Below are 22,149 nucleotides of genomic sequence, written 5' to 3'. Positions count from 1 at the left end.
TCACACAGAGACAAACACTGCTACTCCCCAGAAAGGATTTCACAAAGGAAACCCCTCTTCTGCGAGCGGGGAGCAGAGCAGGGTGACGTCCCCTCCCAGCACAATGGGCACCCCAAAAGCCCAGCCCAGGGGAGGGTCCCCTTGCCCCCTGCCACCTACCCAGCTCGGCACTCTGCTGTGGCGTGGCTGCCTCCTCGTTGTTGGCCTCGTTGGCCATGGAGCGGGTGATGCGGCCCTTGCGCCGGCCCTGGCTGTTGGCGGTTTTGCGACCTTTGGAGGTGACAGTTTCCTTCTCATCGTTGTCTTCTCCGGACGTGTCGTCGTTCTTGTCCCTGCAAAAACAGGGAGAGAAGGAAAAAAAAAAATAAAATGTTGTTTGGTTGGTCTGATTTTTAGGTCAAGCAATTATTTCTCTGCACGTGTCTGGGGATTTTTCTTTTTTGTTGTTGGTTTTTTAGGGGGGCAGGTCTGCAGTTTTTTTGCAGACGCAGGCTCTTTTCCTGGCTGGGATCGGCAGTGGGGTGATTTGTGGTGGGGTTTTCTTTCTGCAGCTGGCTGCAGCTCCACCACCAAGTGCACGCAGAGACCTGACGGAGACAGGTTTAATACCAGACCATTCAAATTCATCCCTGCCTCCTCCTCATTTATCTTCCTGAAAGGGACCTGCTGGTAAATGTCTTTGCAGCCTAGATATAATGAAGCCAGATGTTCTTTTAAACCAAGTATTAAGCCCATTACAGATAGCGAGCGGTCTGCGTGCCAACCTTCCCCTGCCACGGCGCTGATGCTCGGTGTGAGGGAGGCAGGGCTGGCTGGAGCTCTTCATCTGGGAGTGCTCACGTTGACATCAATAACACTAAAGGTGAAGTGCCACGCTCCGCTGCCCCCGGATTGCTCCTCCGGCTCCCAGAGGCTCTCGTAACAACAGAACAAGCTGGAGGATCACAGGAGCTTTGCAAATTGATTGGGTTGATATAAAAAAAAAACCCCATATCGTGTTGCTTTCCCAGTTTGGGAGCAGCAGGGAAGAGGAATGAGGAGGAGGATCTGCCTTTCCCTCCCTGCAGAGGAGGTGAAGTGGGCACACACAGTCAGGCAGCCCTGGACTCTGCTGCACCCCATCACCACATTCCACCACTGCAGCCCCAGCCCACTGGAGCCAGGCAGGGAGGGTTGTCCTTACTTTGTCAGTTCTTCTTTGTCATTTTCTGTTTCCTGCTTGTCTTCCTCCTTCTCTCCCTCCTTCTCTTTTTCTTTCTCTTTTTCATCTTTCTCTTCTTGGCTGTTCCGGGGCATTTGCTGCTGCTGCAAAACAAAGGACATAAAATAAACCAAGCCCTCAGCGCTGAGGCGGACACAGGGCAGCACCTGGGCCAACCCAAACAACTGCTGTGAAACAATGCTGGGGGCAAGTGGCCAAGAGGAAAGAGCTGCAGGCAGAGGGTGCAGGCAGGGCACTGCTGGAGGCCACAGGGCCCGAGAAATCTCCTTTCCAGGGAGACCAGAGGCTCAGGATCAGGCATGGCAGCTGCACTCTGGCTCCTATTCTAGGCAGTGGGACAGCCCCAGCCGCTCCCCTGGGGTCAGGCAACAAGCAAGGATCTGATGTGGGGGTAAGGCAGGGAGGTGAGAACTACCTTGCTGTTCTGGCTTGGTGATTTGCAGCCAGTGGATGCATTTTGCTGGAGCATGAAGGAGACAGGGCACCAGTGACACCCCGAGGCCCGGCAGTATCAACACTTCTGATTTTTTTCCCAAGCGTCTGACACAGCCCATGGGGAATGTTTGTGGCTCTGTAGCACCAAGCAGGGAAGGTGTCCTCTCTGCCCTCTCTTTATCACCTGGCACCTTGACCAGAGGCTGTGAGCCCAACCACCCCAAGGCTGCTGCTGCTCAGACTGAAGGCACTGTGGTACCCCAGGGAGGGACACAGTGATTATTATAGTCCTGGATTTTGTTTCAACAGCTGCAGGAAGGAGGTTGCTGGGGAGGCCTGGTTCCCCTGACCTCCCTTCCCTCTGGTGACCAGCAAACGAGAGGCGTTGAATGGGGAAGTAGAAATTAGAGACGGAAATGATTTATTAAACCATCCTGCTCCTGGCTAATGCAAGGCTGCTTGCTCCAGGAAACCCACCCGGGCTCACCCGGCCCCTGCCCAGCCTGCAGGGCTTCCACCACCCCCTTGGGAAAGGGTTTGGTGATGTAATGGGGAGTAAAATTGCCTTAAAATGGATTTATCAGCAGAAGGTGGCTGGTCTGGCTGGCACGCAGCCATACAGCAAGTAGGGATGAGGTGTCCTCACGTCCCTTGAGCCAGCAGGACTGGCTTGATCCCACTCTGCAGGACTGGGAGGCTGCTTCAAACATGGGCATCCTGCAGCAGCAGCACTGGGTGCAAGCAGTGCTCTTTGACCCCATGGGCTGGTGCTAAAATCAGAAGCTTGGAGCTGTCAAATGGAGCAGTTTAACAAGAAAATTGCCAATTCCTTCAGGCCCTGGTTGAACAAAAGTCCTTAAAACCCATACACAGCCATCACTGAAACCCCACTGACTTTCAGTTCCTCCTTGTACAGGGGGAGAGAGCTGTGCCATCAGGATCTTGGCACGCTTGGCCAGCCCCTGGAGCACCTCTGCACACATGCAGAACACAACTGTAATGCATCAGCTCACACTCCTGCTGCTCTGGGAATTGCTCTGTGGGATGCAAGGCTGGGAGCTCCCAGGGGAGAGGGAGTCAGGGAACAGTTGGGATGAGCACTCGGTTGCTTATGATTTTCCAAAGTCCACAGATCACTAAGACCTGGGGAAGAGGCTGTCTCATGCAGCAAGTGACCAAGGGAAGTGTCATCCCCAGGTACTGGGCACTGCCCTTGTCAGCCCCCAAACTGGAGGAGGGCAGAGGACAAGCTGGAGCAGAATGTGGGGAACTCTGCACTGGCTGCAGAGGAGCAAAGGGCATCCATCATGTGCATTTCCCCAGCACTGCCCTGAACTCTCTGACTCTCACTCCACGGTGAACCCGGAGCGCGAGTTCAGCCCAGACTGACACCCCTGAGCTGAGGGCTGTGACCTCCAAGGGCTGGGCAGGCAGCAGGACAGGCTCTGCCCCAGCCCTGGCCATCACCACCCACCTGCATTCCCCTCACCAAAGGCTTTGGCAAGGGAGAGGAGCCCACATGAGTTTCACAGTATTTCTACCACCCAACTGCAAGTATTTTCTTTTGAGGGATGGGGAAATCCTGCATCCCAGAAATCCCAGCTCTCCTTAAGATTTAAACCCAGCCGTGACCACACAAGTACCTGCCCCAGCTTCAGGCTAGAGTGAGCATCCAAGAAAGGTTCAGCATCATCTTATATACTTGTCTGAACTAGGGTGCTGCCAGCCTGGGCAGCCACCACAGCTTTTCCCCATGGAATGGCAGTGATGCCAAGGAGCTCCCTGTACCAGCCTGCAAACACAGGAGCAGGAAGGCAGGGAGAGATGAGAGTGGCCTTGGTGGTTCATGCAGCAACACAGGTGCTCCCCTGCAGAGGCATCTGCCAAGCTTTGGCAAGATCAGGATGGGCAAACCCCACTGGGCTGGCTTCAATGGGCCACTGCACATCCCTCTCCTCCCGAATGTTTCAAGCCCAGCCTGGTAGGACATCAAATCAAGGTTTCTCCCAGTGCAGAGGCACATCTCAATCCAAGGTTGCCCTCTAGTGATTGCCCTGCTCTGGCCACGGCCGGGTGCCCGATGCCAGGAGAGAGAGCCAGGTGGGAAAAGCACCCTGCACCCAGCAGGACAGACAGGACAGGTCTCACCTGTCAGCCAGGTGAAATACATCAAATGGGCAGCATCATCACCATCAGGCCATGGTGGGAAAACTGACCCAGCTCCACCCAAGGCTGTGCTCATGTCCTCATCTGAGGAAAGGCTCCCAGCCAAATGCTGATGTGAACCCTGGCAAGCCCACAGTGATGGCTTATCTCCTGTACTAGAGCTTGGCTGCAGAGCAGGGCACCTGCCAGACACCCCAGGAAACGCCTCTGCTCATGAACGTGCCCCTTTACATCACACCCAGGGGTACATGCTGGGCTGGAAGCTGTGGGCTGGCACCGAGCACCCAGCCCTGGCTGGGGAACGGGCACCCCGGGGTGCTGAACAAAGCCATTTCAGAGCTCAGCTACAAATGGCACACACAGATGGGACCATCCCCCCGTGATGGACCATGAGCTGCCCCAGCCCATCCTCGCCATGTGCTCTACCCCAAACTCAGACTGGCATCAGAACCGGACCGTGCCATGGCACAGAGGTGGGAAGGCACTGCCAGGAGCTCCTGGGCCGGCCGGTCCCCCCTCCCGGCGCGCTGCCCCCGCCGTGTGTGGGGAGGCTATTCTTAGTGCTGGACACGGACCAGCTCTGGATGATTCAAGGGACGGGACGCCATCCCAAAGCGTGACGGGCCAGGAAATGCTTCCCCAATTACCAGCTGATGTTTCCCTCTGATTCACACCGCCCGCCTAGAGGTGGACTGGCAGGTGGGTCAGCCCTCAGCGGAACCCCCAAAGGCCGGCACCGAAACTGCTCAGCTCCCGGCTAGCTTAAACTTAAACCTCCCTCCACCTACATCTCTGCCATCCTGGGGATGAGGCACTCCACTTCCCAGAGGTAAACCAGGTACGTGCTCCCCACCTTGCACAAGAGGGCGAAGGGATGTGCCCGAGGCCAGGGAAGATGCCTGTGGCGGAGGGCTGGGCTGTTGCTCCCTCCCAGGTCAGACGCTCTAACCCCGGACCGCCCTTCCTCCTGCCTCAGCATCGCTGCTGCTTGTTTTTGCTGCCGACGCATCCTGTTTATTTAAAAAGGCCCCAGGACAAAATCGGACGCGGGACGCGTGAGCGAGAGGCCGACCCTGCCCCGAGTCCAGGGGGACAGGACAGGCGGCCTCCTCCGCTCCCTGCGCTCCGGCCCGAGCAGCTCGGTAATTACAAACACCTGCTCACCTCTGCCCCAAAGTCCCGCCGGCCCCGGAGCAGCTGGAGCGGCGCAGAGCGCTGCCAGCTCTCCGGGGAACAGCGCGTTCCGGGGCCGGGGCCCGCCGCAGGCACACATCGTGCTCCCTCAGCGCCCGGCTCCCCGAGGCTGGCACGGCTCGCCCGGCCTGGCCGGCTCCCCCGGGCACGGCACGGCGAGCTCCGCTACCATAAAGCTTCGTCTCCAAGCGCACTTTCGGGGCACAGCGGCTTCCAGGTAGGAGCCGGACACGGACAGGCTGAGCCTGCTGAGAACGGAGCGGCTCGCTGCGGTCCTGACAGCGGGACCCGGCGAGGAAGAGGTGCAGCTCCTCCCACTCTGTTTACTTCCTCTGCCGAGGCGCTGCCTGCTCCTGCAAGCGGCACGGAGGGCAGGAGGAGGTGGGGGAAGCAGCTCCCCACCTTTGCCCTCCCCAGCCCCGCCGGAGCCGCCGGAGCCTGGTGGCACAGAGACGCTGAAAGCGGCCAGAAACCCCCCGGCAGCCGGCAGCGCGTCCCTCGCCTCCGAAGAGCCCCGCTCGCTCGCTCCCCGGGAGCTGCGGCCCCTCGGCCCCCCCGAAGCACTCACCTCCCCGCTCCCCGGCTCCCGCGAGCGGCCGGTCCCCGACAGCCCCATCGCCAGCTCCCGGCCCCTGCTCACCGCCCAGCCATCCGGGCGCGCTGTGCCTTACGTTCTCCGGCTCTGAAGGCTTCCTGACGATTTGCATAGTTAAGCCGTAAACTAACCACAACATTCCTCTTATGATTTTGCAATCTGCTGGAATAACGTGGTCGCTCTAAGTCGAGCGATGAATCATCATCTATAAACCACAGCTCTCGTCACCGGGGCTCTCAGTGCTGGCTGCAGCCTGCGTGATTAATCCGCCAGGATGCCAAGCTTAACCTACAGTGAGGGGCTATTTATTTTCCAAACTTGCAAGCCTCCGGAAAACGACCGCCGCTGCCTTTCCCATCCCTTTGTGGCGAGATGCCCCAGGCTGTGGCAGGGGACCAGGAACAGGGGACCTCCCTCGTTGCCCACAGGACATCCCAGCGTTAACCACTGGACCGTGCACCTTGCAACTGAGGCACCCACACCCTCCCCCGGCCCCCCTCCTCACTCCTTGTGCCACAGCACCTTCAAACCATGCACCAAAACACCACTTTTGCCAGCAAGGATGAGCTCATCCCTGGCAGTCCAGCTCCTGAATCAGAACTACCAGCTCCTGCCACCCCAACGACACCACTTGCTGCTGGATATGCTAGTGGGGAACCCGGTCACGGTGGTGGCACCGAGAGAGAGCCTGTCCCCGAGCCCAAGTGCCCCTGGGGCTGGCATCTCCTCTGTCCCACACCAGCTTTCAAAGCCAGACTGGCTGCATGGGGGATGCCATTTGGTTGCCAGCAGATGCCATCGCGTCCCCTGCCATCATTACGGTGCCCCGGGCTCTTACAGGAGACAAAACCACCAGCTCCTGTTTGTTCTGTAAATCAGGAGAGAGCAAGCCTGCGCGCCCTGGCGCAGAGGGAGCTGTGCATGCCAGGCTGAGCTGCAAGGCACACGGTTTTGGTGCCACTCAAGCTCATTCCCAGCTACTGCAGGCAGCGAGCTCCGGGTTTTTGTTTAAAGGCAGCTCTGCACCCTTGCCACAGTCTCACTGCGGCAGCGCAGGGACTTGTGCCAACCCTCTCCCCGGCTTGTCACACCAGAGTCTGTCTTGACAGGGACTTTGGAGGGAGCTGCATCCCACCAGTGCGAGCCCCATACCCTCTGGCAGCTGGGAGCACCCACTCGGCTGTGCCGCCTCTCCCACGTGCAGGGCACCAGCTCTTCACTCCTCCAGTGTGTGACTTCAGATCAATGGCATTTATGATGTTCTCTGGGGCACTCAGCTGCAGAGCAGGCTCAGGCCAAGGTCATTGCACGCAATCAGTGAGTTGCAAATTAAAACCAGCTCGAGATAAGCTGAAGACAAAAGGCCAACGCTACGCTGGCCAGGAACGCCTGGGGTTTGCTTTGCTGCCTCTCCAGGAGCCCCAGCACAGCTGCCATGGCCGTGGGCACGCATGGGCTCCTGCTGGCATCACCCTGAACATCCCACAGGGTCCGGAACTGGCACCACGGGGCAGGATGCTCCATGCAGCACAGCCAGCAGGACTTGGCACTTGGCTCTTACCCCCAGCCCCACAGATTCTCTGCAGGGCATCTTTGCCAGCAACAGGGCTGGCACCATGCAGCTGTAGCTCGGGAGCATCCTCTCTCTGCCACCTACATCTATCTTTCCACCTGCTTTTAAACTCTGCCTCTGGTGAGAGCCAGGGCAGGGACTTGTCCACAGAGCACCCTCAGCACCACCTCCCCGTTAGCCACCACGTTCCCCAGGCACCCAAAGTGCCCACGAAATTTCCTTCCTTGCCAACGCCACGGCAGAGGCAGAAGCACCCACCTCTGACACAGCCACTGCAAACACTGCTCCCCACATGTCCCTACCACCTCCCGAGGCAGGCTGGATACACAGCACGGGGAGGATGGCTTAGAAATACATTTGTGTGTCATGTAACCGACTGGCAGGGCCTGGAGCCCCTGCTCCAGTGGTCTGGAACGCCTCAGGCCTGGCTGCCGCCCACCGCCACACAGCCTGGCTTCTCACGACCGCGCGCGGCACCCTCCACTCCTGGGAGAAACCACAGAGCAAAACAAGCCGCTGCCAAAACAACAAGAGATGGAAGAGGAATGTCTGCCGGCAACACGGATTTGATTGCCTGTGTCCCAGGGCTGGGTTTGATGCTGTTGGCTGTGGAAGCAAGTCAAAAAAAAAAAAAAAAATCAAAGGGCCAGGCTCAGATTTCATAAGGATGATAGAGAGCATGGGGATCACTCGCTGCAGCTCTAACTGTGACAGCTCTGAGCTGGGCTGCTCCTCTACCAGCAAACAGCCAACTCTGCAACACACTGCACATGGCAGGGATGGAGAACACCAAGGCTGTGCCCAGGGTCACAGGAAACCTGGACAGGCCCTGTGCACACTCACCAGCACAGCTTTTGGGCATCACAGGCCACAAAACACAGCCAGTGCCAGCAGCAAAGTGCTGGCAGCTGTGGCCAGGCTGTCCTGCCATGCCATGGAAAGCCCTGTGCCATCTCCCAGGCTGCTGGTCCTGAAGCAAGCAGGGTCCTGGGGGCATGCAGCACGTCAGGGGCAAGGAGAGGGGCTGGTAAGGGGACTGGAGTCATGCTGGACCCTGCATCACTTGCCAGACCACAGGACAAGCATGCCCAGGTGCACTCACCGGAGTGTGGGCTCATCTCGGGCAGTGTTGGAGCCTGCTGGGCACAGGAACTGCCCAGGCAGGGCCCTGTGTGGCTCAGCCCAGCACAGCTGGCACTGCCGCCTTTCCACCGCTCGCTCTGTGATACCACAGAAGCACTGAAGTGATTTTTACAGGACCCTGCTCACCAGATCCTTCCTTGCACCACTGAGGGCTTTTCCATAAGAGGAAATGTTTCTTTTCTGGGTCGCTGCTGAGTTTTTTAAAAAGTGATTTGATTGCTTGCGAAGGGAAAAATGACCCGAAGGGAAGAGAGCACAGTGGAGATGAGCCCCAGCTCTGTCCCAGGCAGGGAACACGTGTTTTCTCTTCCCTGTGGTTTGCTTTGCCCTGCTCCCCCCTGCTCGCAGCCCCCCGGCCACACGCCGACCCCTCTCCAAGCCCTGCCAACAGAGGAAGGTGCCAGGTCAGCAGTTTGTGGGATGCAGAGCAGCATCCACACACACCACAAACAACCAGGGGCAAAGCAAGCCCTGTATCCTTGTAGAAACAGATTTCTGGGATTTTCAGCTGTGCCTGCTTTAGGAAGCAATTTAGCAATGACGTGACCTATTTCCCATCCATTCCTAGTCAAACCTAGATCACAACAACAGATAAAACAACTCATCCCAAAATCCAACCGCTTCTGTGTCCTGCAGTGGAGACACTGCAGGTCCCTCGCTGGGATCAGCGAAGCCCAGCCTGGATCCCAGACCCTGCCCCGAGAAGTACTCACGTGGGCAGGGGTGTGGTGGAGCACTCGCTGCGAGGACACATCCACCTGCTGCTGGAGAAACACCAGCCCCAACCTCGGGGCCAGCTGGAATGGGGGGGGTCACCTCACCCAAGTGATTCTTTTGTTATTGCTACCTGCAGATGTGATCAAGCAGCACAGAAGAGCCCAGCTGTGAGGGCCAAAGGGTCCATCAGCAGCCTGTGCCAGTGGCTGTGTGTCTGCCTGCTGATGCCTGTCCCTGCTCTGAGGCCACAACCCTCCCTGCTGTCCCTGCACTGTCACCAGCCCACAAGGGGACCTGGGGACCAAGCAGCCACCCTCCTGTGGCAATGCATCCTCTGATTCTTTTCCCAAATATGGCCATGTCGTTCTCATTAAATCACCCCCAAAACTGCAGCTGGGATTTCAGGAATGCAAGTTTCCATTGTGTTTGCCCGATTGTGCTGCCTGGAGGGGTGGCACGGCTGCAGGAAGGCTGCTGCACCCTTGTGATGGGGGAAGAGGCATGATGGACCTTATAGGGTCCATCCTTCACCTGGGGGAGCAACAGGAGTCGAGACTGAAAGAGCAGCTGCCAACGGGGGGGTTACAGAATCGATCTCAACTCAAGCATCACTGTGTGTCACACCTCATCCACCTGCTGGGCAGGCATCCCAACATAAACCTCCCTGGTGACCACAGGTTTAGAGTGACAGCCTGCACTGAGCACCCAGGGGACACTCTGTGAGATGTTTCTTCCTGTGAGGCCACACTTGAGCAGGACCAGGACCACAGGGCCTGACCAAGTTCACTTCTCATCGGTCCTGCAGCCTCAGCCTCATTTCCTGGGCCATCATCAGCCCTGTCACACTGCAGATTTGTCCAGAAAATGAGCCAAATTCAAGCCCTTTTACATCCCAGCAGTCACATTCCACTGGCAGAAGATGAACCCATGCCCCAATACTGACATCCCTGGCATCATTCCCAACCAGGCAACCTCCCTCAGAGACCGCCCCTGCTCATCCACAGATAATTTCAGTGCTGTTTTAGATACAAAGCTCCAGTCAGCACAGCTTTAAGAGCCTGCAGAATAATTTCTTGGTATTTGTGGCATAAAGTTTACTGGCCACATCCAGGGCTGTGTCTGTATATGTGCTGCATGATTAAACCAGGATTTTGTGACAAGTATATCCCCACGTCTGGAAGAGAAGTTGTCAAACCCTTTATCACTAATGAGGAGCTGCTCCCTGGACTGATGAAGATCAAATGGTTCCCAGAAACAAGTATCATTCCCCTCATTAGCTGCTGTGGTTACCGGAGTGGGAGCACTTGCACAATTTACAGAGTTAGAACAGCTTGCTGAGCTCTGGATCTGATCCCTGGGGAGGGAGGAGAGGCACTGGCATGGCAAGGCTGGAGCACGGCAGGAGCCCACAGGGTGCAGGGAGCCCTGGAGTCGTGGGCAGGCACTATTTGGAATCCCAAACCTTGCCAGCCCCTGCTAGTGTGACAGGGCTGCTGGTGGCCAGGGAAACCTGCTTGGCCAGGTTCTTCCTAATGCTCCAGGACCCATGTGATGTCAAACCTGGCCAGATCCTGCTGGGACGCTGCTTCTGCCAAAAAAGTAAGCGGGCTGTTTATAAAAATCCGGGTTGGGGCTGTTTATCCTCGTTGGTGAGGGGAATGGTTTGTGTTTGGGGAGGGCGGGACAGACGGCGGGACGGATAATTCGATTTGGGTTTTGGCAGGGGACAGGGAAGAGGGTGGGCCTGGGAAAGGCTGTTGGGCCTGGCGGGGGACCGCACTGGCCAGGTCACTCCGTGGTCCCCGCCCTGCCGGCACGGCTCTGGCACCGCCGTCGGTGGAGGAAGGGGGGTCCGGGCGGCTCCACTCCCCCGGGGCACGGAGCGAGTCCTCGAAAGTGTCGGCACTAACACACGGCTGGCCAGGGAATACGTGAGCGCTGTCTGACAGCAGAGCGAGGGGCTGGCGTGACGCTCTGTCCGGCGGCTGCGTCCCTCCACCATGACTTCATCCCGCTCTGAGTCATCCCCAGGGCGGGCGGCGGCTCCTCCAGCTGCCCATGGTCCTGCTGCCGACACATTGAGCCATGGTCCTGCTGACGACACTGACCTTAGTGACAGACTGACCCATCATCCAACTGCCGACACACTGAGCCATGGTCCTGCTGTGGACACGGGCTGCGTCCCTCCACCATGACTTCATCTGCGTCCCTCCACCATGACACTCTGAGTCATCCCCAGGGCGGGCGGCGGCTCCTCCAGCTGCCCATGGTCCTGCTGCCGACACATTGAGCCATGGTCCTGCTGACGACACTGACCTTAGTGACAGACTGACCCATCATCCAACTGCCGACACACTGAGCCATGGTCCTGCTGCCGAGACTAACCCTAGTGACAGACTGACCCTAGTGACAGACTGACCCCACCGACAGGCTGACCCATGGTCCTGCTGACAGACTGATGCTGACATCTAGTGACAGACTGACCCATTGTCCCACTGCCAGCAGACTGTCCCATGGTCCTGCTGACAGACTGACCCATCGACAGCTTTGCCCGATGGAATGGTCGCCCACCTGCCCATCACAGCAATGTGTGGGAGATGATGGCTTTTCCTCCCCAAGGAATTTACTGGCAGAGAGCGTATCTGGCATGCTGCAGCTGCTCCACTGCCACAAGGGCAATGTTACTCCAAAATCAATGCAAATTTACTCTGGAATAAAAAATCTCACACTCCAAACACAATAATTACGTGCGAGTAGAGTCACTTTCCTTCCAGCCCGGTTTCAGCCCAACACTTGTGTTCCCACAGCCCAGCAAAACAGCTTCCCAAAGAATGAAGCACAGTCACAGTCAATTTCAGTGTCCCTGCTAGAGAATTTAGAGGTTTCACAGAGAGACACTGAAATATCCTGAAGAGCGACTGCCACAGACCTGAGTTGTATGGACACATCAACACAATTTTTGTTATTACAAGCTCATGCAAATTTATGCTTATCACTGTACACTGACTATTGGATCAGACTGTTTTACCATGGCACAAATTCTTTTTTTGTTTTTCGGTGCGAAATGACGAGGAAGCTATTTCTCTTCCCATCAATTCCCCCCCCTTACAGGGTTATATTGCCTTTTCATACACAAACACAGGATTATTTTAGAAAGATCTTAATCTCAGGAGCCTCAATATCACACATCATGACCCACTGGATGTGGGTACTTCCACCGAGCAGTGCCATGGAAGGCGGAGTGCTGGAGCATCCTGCCTCGGAGTGGGCGGCTGCTCCGTTTTCTGACAAACTGGAAGTGGAATCATGTGAAGTCCCTGCTCTTGGCAGGAGATTTTTTAGCAGTAAGTAGCAGCTTTATGAGGAATATCCTTTGCCAGGGGACCATCAGCCAGGGAGCAGTGGGATTCTTATTTTTTAATGGACTTTTAATGAGTAGGCCACAAAGATAGGCTTGACACAGAGAAGCTTTTTTCTCTGTGTAATTATCTCCCCTTCTCTCTCAAGCTCCCTGCAGCCTCCAACAGCAAATAAGACCACCAACCTCTCTGCGAGAAAAGGAGCAAGAAACCAGCATAGGGCCACTTGAAATGCTCTTTGTATCAGATCTCATCTGCTCTCCTCTCATCTGATACAAAAACCAACCTCTCCTCCTGTCCTCTAAATTAATTAGAGCTCAGCTTTTGGTGTTTAACTACTTGAACCTTTACCAGCAGGAAAATACGTGCAATGCTGGGAACATGATGCCATGCCTCCATGTGCTGCAGCAAGGCTGTATACAATTCTGTCTCCTCCCTGCACACTGCCCATCCCTGTGTGTCCTCTGTCCTTCATCCTGTCACCATCTCTAGTTGCTGAGACTGGGCAGGTAATGGCAGAGCTGGCAGTGCCACATCAGCCCAATGCTGCTGCTCCTCAGTCCCTAGGCCACAGGGAAAACAGAATGAGGGACCTGCACAGGTTTCCAAACAATCCAGGACCCCTTGGGAACAAGCAAGGTGCTGGCAGAGCCTTTGAAACAGGTTACTCCTGAGCATTCCTGCAGCACAGGCAGAATTTGAGCTGCTTCTGAAAAGACTCACTAAGCAAAATGCCACCAGGAGCAATCCCTCCATCCCAGCCAGTATGTGACCTCTCCCATATGGTCTGTGCAGCCACACACTGACCCAGCCTGGTGTGTGGAAAAGCAGATCCCAACAGCATCACACCCAGGGGTGACCCTGGCTCGAGAAGAGGTGCAAAGGAGATGCCTCACTGCTCCCACCAGCTTTAACAACATATTCATCCCTTTATTACCTTAAAATGCCACCCTAACACGAGTCCCTCCCCAGCAGAGCCTTCCTCTGCAGCACAGACCCAGCCCCTCAGCAGCAGTGTGCCCTTCCCAAGAGCACACAGGCTCTTCCAGCACTCCCCTATGCAGGCCTTGCAGGAAATGGATGCAAATACTAGAGGTATCACAGCACAAAGCGTGAATTTCAAAAACCCCCAAGATCTCTGTGGGAGAGCTGCTCCAGGCTGAATGCAGCAGCTGCTGTTCTGCACCTCTCTCCTACTGTGAATCATGCAGCCAGTCCTCGGCTCTTACAGCTTGTCTGAACATCCCACCTTCCACCTGAGCATCCACCAGTAATGGGAAATATTCCCTGTGTCGCTTCCTCCCAGACTCAGGGGGGCTCCTCTTTCAAAATCAGTGACGTTCTGGCTGAGGTCTGCTCCAGGGGAGGTGCAAATTGTTCCCTTTGGAGCCGTTCCTACTTGCAAAAACAGTCCTACAGGCGATGAAGCAAGTCCCTGCTTCTAAAGGCTGGCACTGAACGAGGCTCCAAAGGGCAGCACACGTCTCCCTGCTCGGGCTGGATCATGTGGAAAGCATCGTGGGAAATTCTGCAACTAGCCATGCTTTGGGTAATTTCAAACCCCAAAACACAAACAGTCCCTGCTGGGTGCAGGAAGGGCAGGTCTGTGGCTGCTGGGGTAGGTAGGCAGATGCAGAGCAAAGCCTCTCACTCTCCACATTTGCTCAATTGAACACTGAAACTAGAATGAGCTGTGCTAAATGTCTCCACCGCTAACAAGAAACAAATGTGGCCTCATGTTCTAGTTGCTGTGATCTAACAAAACAGACCATGGTAAACACTATAAAAAATGTACTGGAGGGAACCACCCTGTGTTTGCTGGGAGAGGGACTGGATAATCTAATAGGGCTTTATCCATCTCTAATGTCTCTGAAAAAAAGAAGGGAAAATTGGGCCCTGTCCATGACATTTGTCATGTGCTAGCTATTCTGATGTCTTAATGCTGCAGAAATCAAATTGGAGTGAGGCTACCTATCTGCTTCCCAATCAGGATCTAGGCCCAAGTGCTGCTTTTTATGGCCATGCAGCGTGAAGATCTGCTGATGTCAGTGGTGTCACGGGCCAGGCCAGTTTTTCCATCCTTATTCCCACATTGTCTGGGGAGACAGTCCCTTTGTGGCTACCTCACTCTTCTTGTGACATGAATAATCACTCAATTCATGGACCTGGGGATTCACCAGCAGCATCTGCCTCTGGCTGAAGGCATTCACGGGGATAAGGCACCTTCCCAAAAGGTTAGCACTTATCTGTTCCTGGGTATCATGGTGTCAGCAGCAATACTGCCAAGGTCATGTCTAGATCTGTATCTTGGCAGTGGTAATGGTAAGGATTGACTCAGTCACCTGCCCCCAGGCACCGCACGGTGCCCTGGAATCTGCTCTGCCCTTAAACAAAGGGTTAAGGGTCTCCAGTAGCTCTAGTGCCACATCTGCCAGCCCCACAGGAGACCCCCACGGGGATCTTGGACACCCTCTGGCACTTCAGATGGATTTATATGCTTCTGCTTAGGTGTCACCAGAAGTCACTCCCACCCAAGTCATTTTTCTCCCACACCTTTACCTACAGGAAGAGCCTTGGCAGGCTCTGCAAAGCAGGAGCCCCACCCAGCTCCCAGGAGCCCTGTCACCATTGTCACCTCGGCTGCCATCTCCAGAGGAATGAGAGACCTCACCTGGTTCTTGCACAGAGCTCAGGCTGCATGGGAACCCCATGCTACTGACACACAGCCAGGTTTTCCACAGTCGCTCCATCCCCTTTTTTAAGCATCTTGGATTTGTTTGGTTTTTTTTAAGACACTGTGGCCTTGGCATGGGGATGGACAAACACCAACTGCCATTAAACAGCACATTCTGAAAAGCTACACAGAACACAAACACAACCCATCACAGCCTGCAAGCAGTATCTCCACGTGAGGAGGGGGGCAAAAGCACCATTTGGGGGGCTCAGAGAAAGTGCTGCAGCTCCTTGCTCAGCCTGAGAGACGACGGTCCCATGCAGCTCCTCCAGCTCTTACCTGGCTCTTCCCGCGCCGCCGGTAATTCCTCCTCACGAGGTTCTTGTAATTCTCATTCTTCTTGGTCAGGTAGTAATAGAGGACACAGTCAGCCACCGTCTGCAATGACAGGGGCAGGTCAGGGAACAGAAGGTCCTGTCCTCGTGTGCTGCTGGTGGGGCACAGACTTCCAGGAGCAGCGCTCAGAATTGGGCATCACCAGGTCTCCTGGTGCTCCTGAAGACCTGCAGCCCAGGAGATTCCCCACACCTCCCTCCCTAAGGCTTCCCGTGCAGCTGAAGAAGGGGACAATGCCGTCCCAGTAAAAAGGCTCAGCCCTTCCAAGGACACAGCAGGGCGGTCCCGCAGGCGTGCGGAGACGGGGATGGGGTGCTGAGCAGAGATCACCCCGTGCTGGAGGCAAAGCAGGGCTGACCCCAGATGACCGTGGCAACCAGAGGCAGCAGAAGGAGCTGCCTGTCAGCCTGTGTTGAGGTTACAGGAGGCACAACCTGCCACAGCACTGTCAGCTGGTGTTACTTCCAGCCGCTAAGCTCGCTGGCTCGAGCGCGCGCGGCTTTGCCGCGGCCAAAGCGAGATTCCAGAGCTCAGGAGCTCCATCCCAGCTCCAGTGCTTGGCTCCACAAACACCACCACAGACTGGACACCTCAGCAAAACAAGGAGTCACAGCCAGCACATACCCTGCTCCTGAACAGCACGAAGTGTGCCAGGCTGGGTGAAGTCCTGTCTGAACAGGGTGGGCACCTGAACATCAGCCTTGGGCTACACCTTCACATTCAGGATCAGTGGCTTCATAAAGAAAAATTATCCCAAAGATCCACGATGCCACAAGTCCTCAGGAGCTTGGGGCAGCTGTGTGTGCCTGGGGGTGCCCGGGGGCTGCGCTCACCCTATCCCTCTGCAAGGAGTGGAACCATTTGCAAAAACAGATTGCAACTTTTAAAGTGTTAATTGGATCTCTTTCTAATTTAGCCCTGATTATACACACACACACGCGAACACAAAAACTTACAGTCATCTGTTCCAAGGGCTAAGATCACTATTTTTTTATAATGCAATTTAAAAATCTATTAATTCATTACATTGAGCCATACTTTGCATCTCTCTCCAACAGGATAATGGATGTGTTCTGTATCATAATTACAGCCTGATTTACAAACGAGTACAAATAAAATTAGAAGACATTTTACAGCTTGGAACACAGACTGGATTGTGAGCATCATCCAAGTCCCACCACTTTCGGCTTTATCGAGTGAGAAAGGATGAGGAGCTTGGGATTTTACAGCAACAGCAGCAGCATGAGAGGGCTGCTGGCCCTCCTTGCTGCTTTGGACAGGAAGGTCAAGGTCTTATAAATTATTCCCCAGCCTGAGTTTCGAGGAATCAGAGAATAATTTAGGCTGGAAGTGACCTCTGCAGGCCACCCCCTGAGAGCAGAGTGGTTCCCTCAGAGTGAGTGGACACTGTGTGCATGAAACTCTGTGGGAGGTGGGCAGTGGATGCAAATAACTAAAAGGACCAGAGAAGCAGCAGCTTTCAAATGTTTCTTGCTCAGGAGAGCGTTCAAGTGATGGACATAGCTGTGTTTTCAGGCTGGGTCTGTCCAGAATCTGCCCATATGGCCTGTCCCATGGAAAGCACCTGGCCTTGCTCAGAATGGGACAAGAGACTCACTCCTCTCTCAGGTCTTTTTCTCAAACCTTTCTTCCATCAGCCCAATTAACAGCAAAAACAGAAAGTCCAAGCAGCACAACACAGGAGGTCTGGGAAAGGTCAAGCAGTTCCTGTGAACAACTCTTCCTAGACACCAAGGTGAGCTGTGTGTTCTTTCAGGACACCCACCAGAACCGCTGCATGACATGGGACTCAGTCCACCCTCAAAAACCCCTCTCTCCCTGAACAAAGAGACCCCTCCACTTTGTGCTGGGCAGCCGGGTGCCCACCCCGTGTGTGACAGCCTGGCTGGTGCAAAATGCCTCCGGGAGACGCTGGGAAGCAGCTCGCAGGCCGATCCCGGGGTGGCTGCGCCGCCCACGCGCCAGGCTGGCTGCGTTCGCACCTCCCGGGCTCCCGCGGCTGACTCAGCCCTGGCGAGCAGGGAGCCCGTCTGGACCGTGCCCGGGGCTTGGAGCCACCACCACCCACAGGTGCTCAGCATCTGCTCAGCATCCGACAGCCGAGGGATGGGAGGAGAGGCAGCACAATTGAGGTTAGAGGCAGGAGGGCAAGGCTTACCTTCCTGTCCAGGAAGGACGCGATCAGGCCGAAGTTCTTCGGATGCTGCATGAACCTGCGGAGCGAGAGGAGAGGGTTACTGTGGGTGCTGGCTCTGACCCCCTCACAGCTGGGCTGCTGTGCCCTGAGTGCCCACAGCAGCAAGGCCAGCTCCCAGAGGGCCTCTGGGCTTTGAGAAAATATTTGTCTGCTGCTCAGCTTCCCAGAAAGACAGGAACTTTAAATTTAGCCCAGTGGGGCTGGGCTGGTTGGGAGCTTCCATGTGCAAATGTTCATCATGGGATGGGAGAGGAAAGGGGGGCTGGCAGTGCTGGGGAGCTGCTCATCACCCTGCTCGACCCCATGGCCACCCAAGCCTGTACCAAGAGCAGGCACAGAGGGCAGGCACACCTGGCCAAGGCCTCAGGATCTGGCAAGCAAAGGGTGAGGAATTGCCATCACACCCCACATCATGGCCATGGGTGGCCCTGGTGCTGAGCAGGACCCCAAGCCCTGCTGGGCTGTTGGGAGCAGCTGCAAAGGACAGGAAGGGAAACCCAAATCCTGGGAGGAAGCTCAGAGCTGCCACATTGCTGAATTGCTCAAGAGATCCCCAGTGGCACAGCAGCTCTGACCAACGCTGCCTCATGCCCAGCAAGTGGAGGAGCTGTCAGCAAGCTCACCCCTGGCTCTGGCAGCCCAGGAGGGTACACTGCCTGCTCAGGGGAAGCTGTCCCCACTAGCAGAGATGCCTCCTCCAGCAAATCCCTGTGCCTGGCTGGTGTGGAAGCACCAAAGGCCAGCAAGCCCTTGGCAGGAGGTGCTGCTGCTGGCAGCACAGTTAACCAAAGCACTGCCAAAGCATGGACAGCCTGGTGAGTGGTGACTTTGTGCCAGGAGAGGTGGCCACCAGCACAGGCTCTGCCCTGGGGAGCTGAGCAGGCAGGTGAGCCATGTCCAGTACGTGCACCTCTGCCAGCTGCCAGGAAATGACAGCTCTGTGCCCTGGGGAAATGGATGGGAGGCAAAAGGTGGGAGAGCTGCGGTGTGGGTGGAACATGGGCTGGACATGGTGAGGAGCTCATGTCTCCAGCCCTGCCAGGGATTCCCCTGGGGCAACTGGCACAGCTCTCTCCTGCTTTTGCTGCTCTGTCTCAGTGCTAAACTTGGAGTCAAGGCACTGAGCTGAACTCAGGGAGGCGTGACCAACTCCAGCCACGGCAGCAGGACATGGGTGCTGTCACCCACGTTGATGCCATTCTTGATGCAGAACTCCCATATGGTTTGGGTGGCAACACAAGATCACTGTCACCATAACTGATCACCAGAACATAAAAGAAACTAGAAATGCTAGGGGGGACAAAAAAAAAAGGAAGAAAGCAAACCAGACAGGCTGCTCAGACAACCGAGAGTGATGGCACAGAGCCAGAGCTGGCTCCTCACTCTGCACACAGCACAAACTCAGGGCTGACCACAGGACGAGGTTTTCAATGACGCTAACACACTGCTGGGGCAATGCAGATAATATTCCACTCTTTCTCATGGGCCAGGCCATCTCCCCATAATGAGATGGATGTTGCATTCTCACACTGCCCAGCACGACACAGCCCCGATGCCTGAGCAGCACCCTGCTCCTTCACCAGCAAGCCACAGCTTCCCTGGGAGTAGGCCAGCAATGGGCTCTCAACAGAGACCTGAAATCCTGCCCAGAAGCAAATCAAATCAGCTTCTTCCTCGTGGTTATGTTCTGACAGCTAAAATAGTTCAGACCTGGAGCTTGTCAGCCTTGCAGCGCCTGCCTGTTTACCCCAAGAGCCCTGCCAACTGGGCTGAACAAAAGGTTGAACCAAGTTTTCCTGGTCTCAGGAGAAGGCCAGCTCTAGGTCATGATCACGGATGACACAACTCCAGTTCACCTTAAAAACCCAGGCCAGAAGCTGCAGCACAGCAGGCAGCTGGGCTACCAGCACGCCAGGCTGGGGGAGAGCTGGGGCAGGGCTCCCTACACCCTCCTCACTGCTCCTGAGTACCAACCTCTCCAAATGAGCTTTGTGAGAGCCCTGAAACCCTGCTGCATTTCTGCCTCGAGCTCTGCATCACCCACAGTGATGACACAGAATCCACGGTGCACTGCAGGATGCACACACTGGGTGTGGATTCTTCCAGCCCCATTAGCCAGGCACAGCCCTGCCATTAATGACCGAGTAATTAGCCTTTGCGTCATTTGTGGCAAGCCTCGCTGTTTGGAGTGGCACATTTTAAGGCTAATTAGCAATGAGGATTCTCCTCTATCAAAGGCTTGGAGCCGGTTTGCTTGTTTTGTTCTTTTTCGGTCCATCTTGGCAATTAATTATTTCAGCTGCAAACAGGAGTCCTGACAAACAGCAGGAGGAGGAGGAGGAGGGATCCTGGACACAGAGAGGCTTCCAGCATGGCTGGCCACAGGCGTGCTGGTAATCCCTGGAGCCATCCCCTGACTCTCCAGAGGCCAGACCAAGTGGTGCTGCTGCTCAGGACAAAGTGGTCCTGGTGCATCCATGTACCTCCATGTCCCTCAGGTCCACAGCAGGGAGCTCCAGCAGAGCTCATCCCACTGGAAGCTGAACTCCAGCTCTGTTTTCACAGACACTCACAGCACACTGGGGGCACAAAGGAGACTCCAGTCCTTCAGGCAAACACACCTGGGTCCCTGCTGGGCAATCTGGAATGGGAATCTGGATGTGAGACCAAGCTGAGCACCCACATCTTGGCTGACAGCACAGCGGTACCCAGGGAAGGAATCAGTGACTCCCCAAGTGATCTCCCTTGATAGAGCCAAGCTGTTCTCAAGCACTGCTTGCAAACAGGAGAAAGCACCACAGCCAGAGTCTGCACGTGTGTGATGTGGGAACGCATCCATGGAAACAGCAGCCTGTGGCAAATCCTGCAGACAGCAGGATGGAGCACTGAGGGACAGGCACCACCTGGAAACTGCAGCCTGAGGGGGTCCACATAAGGGGCTTGCATGTTGACAGCCCCAAAAATCCTCTGGACACACAGTGCCCAAAGGACAGCATGAAAATCCAGAAAGGCAATGTGTAGGGAGCGTTGGGTTTATCTTTAAGGCGTTATCTTTAAACTGGCTGATACAACAGGGAATGCAAAAGCTGAAAAACTTCCTGCTCTCACCCTGCCATAAACAGCAGCTTTCCACAGGGGCAGGAACACCCCAACCATAGAGCAAGGCCTGAATTTTCTGTGCAGAAGCATCACCAGGTTCAGGGTAACACAACAACTCAGGATGTGTCCATGGGGGACCATCCAAGCACTTGGGACATTCCCAAGTGTACTGGGGCTGCAGCTAAGCCCTGCAGGGATCCTGCCCATCCTCCCCAAGGGCTGCACAGACAGAGCTGCGTGGGCTGCACTCACTTTTCCCGGAAGGTCTCCTTCTCCTGCTCGCTCCACATGTTCATCACCTGCCGGTCCTTGTAGACCTTCATGGGGTCATCCATGAGGCCGTTCATGTTGATGAATTTGATGCGCTGCTGGTCGGCATCGTAGAGCATGGGCGGGATGACGGCGAGCTGGCGCATCTGCTTCTCCAGGTTCTTTGGGGAAAGCAGAGAGAACAGCTGGTCAGCACCACAGGCCCGTGGGGACTGCAGGGGACAGATGTTCCAGAGGAAAAGGACAGGAGGAGGAACAGGAGAATTCAAAAGCAAGCACTAGACAGCTTTATTGCCGGAGTAATTGTAAATTAAACGCTGAAAGAGGCTATTGCTGTCAGCCAGGAAACAATTAATCTTTCATTTTGGAATAAAAGGCTTCAAGATCCTGTGTGGAAATGTCTGACTTAAGTGAAACAGCTCCTGACCATGATGAGAACCAAGTCAAAGCAGCGGTGGCACAGGGAATGCTGACCCCTCCCAGCCTCCTAAAGCCACATGGAGGTTCAGCCCCCCACCCCAACTGTGAGGGAAGTGGGCCAGCTTTGCAAAACTTCCTGAAAAGGTGGGCAGAGGGAGACATCATGTTTCCCTTCCACAGGAATTGTTCCAGGAGGTTTCACACGTCACTGAAATGGGGCTGTCACTCCTTACTGCAACACCCTGGGACATAACGTGATGTCTTTACTCCATCCCATGGAGCACAAAGTTCATCCAAAGCCCCAGCTGCACATCAGGACAGGACAGACTGGGCACACAGGTTTCCTTAAGTATTTGCAACAGAGAGGCCAATGTGATGTCTCATTTGTGCTGTGTTCTGCTCAAATGCCAGGACTGTCCCTTTGGCTGAGCAGCTGGGAATCCCCTGGCACAGGTCCATCCTGTGGGGATGAAGGGATGCTCTGGCCACCCCCTTTCAATTGCACCATCAGTCTGAGTCCTCCCTGTCACCTGGGATGTCACTGCTCAAACTGCCTTGACCCAGGAAGGCCAGGTCTCAAGTGCTGCTGTTTTAATTTACAGCCAAATGCTGGTTCCTGGGAGAGCAGTCACAGCCAACCCTTCCAAGAAGCTGCTGACTCCAGCCTG

General features: G+C 55.5%; 1 protein-coding gene across 14 annotated transcripts in view; it reads right to left on the bottom strand.

The window, feature by feature from the left end:
* The window catches only part of NCOR2 (nuclear receptor corepressor 2), a 229,991-nt gene that overhangs the window by 55,921 nt on the left and 151,921 nt on the right, over positions 1 to 22,149 (bottom strand). For 12 of the 14 annotated variants that reach the window (XM_041410484.1, XM_041410491.1, XM_041410492.1 and 9 more), the window contains exons 12-16: positions 21,044 to 21,222; positions 17,654 to 17,708; positions 15,418 to 15,516; positions 1,184 to 1,305; positions 160 to 332 (exon numbers count right to left, since the gene is read on the bottom strand). In XM_041410484.1, the coding sequence (XP_041266418.1) occupies positions 160 to 332; positions 1,184 to 1,305; positions 15,418 to 15,516; positions 17,654 to 17,708; positions 21,044 to 21,222 (628 nt within the window). Of the gene's footprint in view, positions 1 to 159; positions 333 to 1,183; positions 1,306 to 5,585; positions 5,701 to 15,417; positions 15,517 to 17,653; positions 17,709 to 21,043; positions 21,223 to 22,149 lie in introns of those variants that run through there. The other 2 variants (XM_041410493.1, XM_041410494.1) reach the window with 2 other exon arrangements.

Source organism: Onychostruthus taczanowskii, unplaced genomic scaffold, assembly GCF_017590055.1.
Source record: "Onychostruthus taczanowskii isolate IOZ18803 unplaced genomic scaffold, ASM1759005v1 scaffold32, whole genome shotgun sequence".
Lineage (NCBI taxonomy): Eukaryota > Metazoa > Chordata > Aves > Passeriformes > Passeridae > Onychostruthus > Onychostruthus taczanowskii.
The sequence above is the reverse complement of the archived record's forward strand: the minus strand, read 5'-3'. Positions and strand labels throughout refer to the sequence as shown.